General features: G+C 43.9%; 1 protein-coding gene across 1 annotated transcript in view; it reads left to right on the top strand.

Moving 5' to 3' along the window:
- Positions 1-823: 823 nt before the first annotated feature.
- The window catches only part of Enpep (glutamyl aminopeptidase), a 74963-nt gene continuing 69095 nt past the window's right edge, over positions 824-6691 (top strand). Inside the window, exon 1 of the mRNA XM_028760411.1 lies at positions 824-1908. Coding sequence (XP_028616244.1) covers positions 1292-1908 — 617 coding nt within the window. The 5' untranslated portion in view covers positions 824-1291. The remainder of the gene's footprint in view (positions 1909-6691) is intronic.

Raw genomic sequence — 6691 nt, forward strand, 5'->3', positions numbered from 1 at the left:
TGGTCTTAACTCACCAAGTAGGCTAGGCTGAGTAGCCAGTGAGCTTCAAGGATCTGCTTGCTTATACCTCTCCAACACCGGGATTCTAAGTCTTATACCATTATACTTGGATTTGTTTGTTTGTTTGCTGTGGGAAAACATTGAATGGCAATTTCTATAAAGTACCTTATATAGTGTATCATGTACTATATATAATTCTCAAAACCTCCATTCTTATGCTTGCATTGCCATTGTCAGAGATGACTAGTGTTTGCACCTTGGCTACTCACAAGTAAAGAAGCTGTAACCCTCCACACATACCTCCACTCCCTGCCAATGACATCATTGCTGATGGCTCTCCGGGTAGAATCAGCCTTTACACCTGTTATCTGCTCCAAACCTGACGTACTATTTCAAAGTTTCCAGAGCATACTCTCGCTTTGGGACAAACTCTCAGAGAAGCATAGTGCTCCCTTAACTCTCTGTCACTTCAAGGCTCCCGTCCCCCGCTCTTTTTCCTTTTGCAGCCTTTCTGACCTGGCTAGTTTCTTCATGTTTCCCCTTGTGTCTTCTGTCCACCTGCCTTGGACTACCGGATCCTGTAACTATCTCACTGAGTGGCTGGAGTGATCCTTAGATTTAGAAATTCCTCCAAGTATCCAACCCCGAGATATGATTTCCGCAGAGGGCAGAATTGGAATGTTTACATAATTTGAAGGAAAAGAGGAGGAGGAAAAAACCCACTCTTAGCTTCTTTGGCAAGCGACCTAATAAAATAGTGAAATTTAAGAAGCCCTTTGGCTGAGAGAGTCGGACTGCTCACACAGCAGGAAGAAGCCCTAGATCAGATGGCAAAGGTTGTGTTTTCTATCGTAAGAGCACCTCTTAGCCAAGTGCTTTCTCCCTCGAGGCTGACAGAGGTTTGGCAAAATCTCCACCTCTCCCAACCCCCACCCCTTGCCGATAGGCCGATAGGCTCAAGCCCTGTTTTATATTTAACTCCCTGCCGTTCAGAAGGGGCAGGCCTGAGGAGCCGCTGTTTATACAGAGCTGGGCCAACATTCTCATCCGTCCTCCTCCTTTAAGTCAGCTTCTCTTCTGAGTCTTCATCCTACTCCTTGGTTTCTGCATTCATCCTGGAGTGACCGGTGGGGACGCACAGGACCTGGAAGAGACACCCGACGCCAGAGGGAGAGGTGTGCCAGGCTGCCAAACCAGGAGACGCCTTCTAATTGAAAAAGGAAGTCAGCTGACGATAGTTAGTTAAATTTAACATCCTTTCATGTGTAGCATTTGACTTCGGAAGAGAAAAATGAACTTTGCAGAGGAAGAGCCCTCTAAGAAATACTGCATTAAAGGCAAACACGTGGCCATCATCTGTGCAGTGGTGGTGGCAGTTGGATTAATAGTAGGACTTTCTGTGGGTTTGACCAGGTCGTGTGAGCAGGACACAACCCCCACAACCCCCGCTCCTCCCGATGCCAGCACTACCCTGCCTCCCCAGGACCAGAATGTCTGCCCTGACAGTGAAGATGACAGTGGAGAATGGAAACACTTCAGGTTGCCGGACTTCATCAAACCAGTTCACTACGACCTGGAGGTGAAGGCTCTGATGGAGGAAGACAGGTACACGGGCACAGTGACCATCTCTGTCAACTTGAGCAAACCCACTCACGACCTATGGCTCCACATCAGGGAGACCAAGATCACCAAGCTGCCGGAGCTAAGGAGGCCCTCTGGGGAGCGGGTACCGATTCGACGATGCTTCGAGTACAAGGAGCAGGAGTACGTGGTAATCCAGGCTGAAGAAGAACTTGCCGCCACCAGTGGGGACAGTGTCTATCAGCTGACCATGGAGTTTGAAGGCTGGTTGAACACCTCCCTTGTGGGGTTTTACAGAACCACCTACACGGAGAACGGGCAAATCAAGTACGTGCTATACTATGTTGTTTTGTGCTGTGCTGTGCTGTGCTGTGCTGTGCTGTGCTGTGCTGTGCTGTGCTGTGCTGTGCTGTGCTGTGCTGTGCTGTGCTGTGCTGTGCTGTGCTGTGCTGTGCTGTGCTGTGCTGTTTTGTGATGTGTGCAGTGCGTTGTGGTGCTGTGCTGTGCTTCCTCTGAACCCAGCTTCTGCAATGTTTATTTGTCTTTTGTCTTTGCTTTCCATTTGTTGTATTTTGTGGGTCTGATCCCTATCTGCCCTTGGTTTCAATTCTGCTTGTTCATCTGAGAAGTAAAATGTTTCGCCTTATTGTAACTTGAAAATTTATCACCAAGCTCGAAGTCATAAATAGAATGCCCGGTATAGAGAAAACAATAAGTCATTTATTAATGACACCAGGATAAATCACAACACACTGGATCTGACCCTACACATCCACACAAAGTACCACAGAGTTTTATGAATATGTGTATTTGGTAAATTTCACTACTGGTGTTTTGGGGCTATATCACAGTGATTTCAGAAAGAATGACAATTTCATTTGCAATGACAATTACATTAAGTATCAATTGTTAGTTTGTGCAGTTTACTGGAGAAGAATCTTAATGAGAATTATAAAAGATCTGACTGGTCCTTAGGTGTTCATCAAAGAAGAAAAGCCTGGCTGTGTATTCTGTTCTCCTATGATCAGAACTATGCTTTTACCTAGGCTTTCAGGGAGTGCTTGAAACCCATGTTAGTGATGACGTGTGGATAAGTCCTGGAACTGCCAACTGTCACTAAGCAGACAATAGTAATGCTAAGACTTTACAACATAAAAGACAGTCACAAATGTTTTTCTTCCCTGCAGTGTCCCAAGCAGAAGTGTTTAAAGTATACATTAAATAATTATAAACTAATATATATTCTATCTAATCTATTACCTTCCTCTCTGATACTCACATGAACCAGTGGCTTTTATCAGACCTTGGTAAAAAAGGCGTAAGCTCTTTCCTTGAATTCACAAAGCCATCACCCTGTGAGTGGTGACTTGGGACCCAGGCTACACTACGCTTAAGTTGTCACTGGTCTTGAACCTGCTTTGACATTTGCCTTCAGAGATTCTGCAGTTAAATGACTGAAAAAAGTTGCACGTCACCTTTCGAAGCTGGAGCCGGGGTCAATCCTCTGTGAATCCCTTTCCTCTGTTGTCTGAAGCATCCTTCGGAGCAAAGGAAAATCTCTTGGTCAAATTTCTTCCTACTGTTTATCGGAGAGGAAGCACTCAGCCTCACGTTACTGTAGTGTGGTGCATGAGCACACTGGGTAGAAAGGATAACTGAAAGAAAACATGGAAAAGATCACATAGATCCATCATGCTAGCGGTCAAACTCATTGATTCCCCTTTGCCTTTAAAAAAATAATATAGCAAGATGTAGAATCATTTTTTACAGCCCAGTGATATTTCCCATTAATGTGTTAATCTGCACGTACTTTCATAGGCAATCAAAATCGAAGCTGAGTTAGATTTATATATCTGTATCTATCTATATGGATTTAAAATTTTGATACATCATAAACCTTTTCTTTTGTCTTAAATATTTACAAGAGCCTGATATTAAAAATTGTGCACTATCTCATCTCATAAACGCACTGAATTCTCTCCAATCCCATTGTTGAACTTCCGAGCTGCTTCTAATATTCTATGATTATTAACACACCAGAAAAGGATATCGTTGTAAATCCACCTGTATGTGCACATCTGCTTATTACCCTGGGTTAGTTATTATTCAGGTTACCAGGTCAAAGGGTACCAGTATAAGCAGAGACTTTTAACTTTATTTATACATGAATAACACACAGTCATTGCTGGGAACCTGAAAACAAACCAGGGAAAGGTTAAAAAACCAAAACACCTGCCAATGAGTTGACTTGTTCTTTAACGTTCTTCCACTGAATGACATGGTGGACACATGCCTTGGCATAGCATTGTGTAACACACACTTAGCTTTTCCATAAGATGTGGGTATGAAGTTGCTCCTACACAATGTAAGAAGTGGCCGTACAGATAATCACTTATGGCTATCTCCCATTTGACTTTTCTGGTGTCTTTCATAGTCCTGGTTGTGTTTAAGCTGAATTTTTGATATTACAGTGGGGCTCACACAGAGGCAAATGAGAAGGTTAAAGAGCCAGAAAATCATGGTGGGAAGAAGAAAGTGAGTTTGTTGGCGAGGTTTCTGTAAAGAGACAAACTAGATGAGATAGCTGAGGGAAGACACTGGGAGAAAGGAGGTCTTGTGGGATAAGGACAAACTCCTGTGGAAGACAGAGCTCTCCATCCAAGTATAGGAGAGAAGCTGCAGTGATCAGGGGGAGGGAGAGGAGGGCAATCCAGGAGACATCACAAAGGGGACAGAAGGACACATGGGTACAAAAGCATGGAGGAAAAATAACTCAGGTCTGGTTGGCTGACGGTGGTTAGAGTTATGGCATCAGGACACCGCAGATCTAGCATCTGTGTGATGGCTATAACGTTTGTTAATACCGGAAATAGGACAAGGAGTTGGTGGAGAAGAAAAGTTCAGTTTTAGACCCGTCGAAGCCTGTTAGACATAACAAGTAGGAATTTGGCTAACTACGTCTGAAGCAAGATATCAAAGTTTCTGATGAGATTTGGTAGCTGTGTGAGAACAGTGTATCACCAGGAAAATATATCATTATCACACACATATACACACACATGTGTAAACCAGGTCGTGAAGTTTTGATCTTGAAATTTTAGCTATAGTCAGGTGTTTCTCTAAATATCAAACGTTATTAGTGTAAAGCAAGATCTATGAGGAGGTCTTACATGCTTCGTGCAAGGCTGGCAATTTTACTTTATTTTGGAAGCAAGAAAAACTGACTTGGTCTCTTCTGTATAAAAAGTACTGTGATTGAGACTTAAATAATGAACTGGTTCATTCAGTCCACCACACAACTCCAGTGGGCTGTCAGTGACCACCCTGCAACAACTGAGCAGGCCTTATGCAGGACTCAGGAACCCTCAATAGACTGTAGACGCAGCGTTGGTAGTTGCTACCCCTGCATCAGAAGCCTTTCTGCTTAAGGCTTTAAGCCAAGTTTGATTGTTTGTCTTGCTGGCTCATATTATTAAGTTGCTGAACACAGCCTGGAAGTCATTACTGGGGAGCACGGTGCCAGGGATTTTGTTTTCTAAAGTTTGTACAGAGTGGCCAGGGTTGTGAGTTATAGCATTACCTCTCCTGTCTCAGCTTTCTCGAAAGCACCTTGGTCAGGAAGACAGAGGTTCTCCCTGATGGTGAGTTAATAAGCTATGAGGAGTGAGATTTTAGAGTGCTCAGTCAAGCAAGTGACTTATTAACATGGCACAGGGAGGCCCCTTCCAGAAGTGATTTGCTCAGCACTTCTGCCTGGTGTAATTAGTTATTCAGAATATTGCAGAGTAACCTCCAAGGGGCTCCTGCTGCTCTTGGGCAGTTCTCATTCATTTGCAACTCAGCTCAGATTTCAGAAAGGACTTTTAATTGTGAAGTAAAGATTGTAAGATTGTGCTGTAAAATCATTTTATGATTGCTATATTATATATGTTATTTTCAAATTTGCTTAGCATGTAGGAAAGTCTGGTGGCAATGGAAAGAGTTGATCATATGGCAACAGAGTTTTTTGAGCTCTTCAGTAGACCAAAGGAGAAACAAGTTACTTTTTTCTTTTCTCTTTCTTTCTTTCCTTCTTTCTTTCTTTCTCTCTCTCTTTCTTTCTTTCTTTCTTTCTTTCTTTCTTTCTTTCTTTCTTCCTTTTCTTTTGCTTTTTTTTTGTTTTTTTTTTTTTCGAGTCAGAGTCTCACTATGTAGCCCTGGGTGTCCTGGAAATCACTGCATAGACCAGGCTGGCCTCAAACTCACAGAGTTCTGTCTGCCTCTGCCTCCCAAGGGCTGGGATTAAAGGTATACAACCCCACCTAGCACACATTATCATTTTTAAGTATGGTTGTAGGACCGTACACAACATATGGTTGTAGGACTTGCATACAGCATATGTTTTTTTCCCCAATGCATAGTACAGCCAAATAAATGGATTTTAAATACCTAAGATTACAGAAAGCACCATGCCAGAAAGTCTGGGTCCCCTGTAGTAGTACATGTGTTAATCCCAAAGATTCTAGGAAAAAAAATCATCATGGGCAAATTAATTAATGCAAGCTTTTTTACTCATGTGCATGCTAACTCCCCGTAAAGGTGGGGTTCAAGAGATCAGCAGTAGACACGAAGAAGACAAGATTTTTATAGCTCAGGGGTAGGTGTTGAGACTCAGACCTGGAACAAGCAAGCGCTGAGGTGCCTATTTAAAATACCAAGGCAGACCTGGCCTCGGGGCTCTCCCAGCTTCCCCTGCCCTCTACACTGAACTTTCAAACCAAGGGCTGGGCTTTCTCTCATCCTGCAGTTCTTCACTATATAATCTGGACATTTTGGTTCTCCCTCTTCCTCCCCATCCATTTCTCTTTCCCCCTCTTCCTCTCCCTCTCCCTCTCTCTCTCCCTCTCCCTCCTTTGTCTCTCTCTTCCCTCTCCCTCTCCCTCTCCCCCTCCCCCTCCCCTCCCCCTCCCCCTCACTCTGTCTCTCCCTCTCCCTTTCCCTCTCCCTCCCCCTCTCCATTCTGTCTCTCTCCCTCTCCCTCTCCCTCTCCCTCCTTTGTCTCTCTCTTCCCTCTCCCTCTCCCCCCTTTGTCTCTCTCTTCCCTCTCCCTCCTTTGTCTCTCTCTTCCCTC

Source organism: Grammomys surdaster, unplaced genomic scaffold (genome assembly GCF_004785775.1).
Source record: "Grammomys surdaster isolate TR1022 unplaced genomic scaffold, NIH_TR_1.0 126531, whole genome shotgun sequence".
NCBI classification, from domain to species: Eukaryota; Metazoa; Chordata; class Mammalia; order Rodentia; family Muridae; genus Grammomys; species Grammomys surdaster.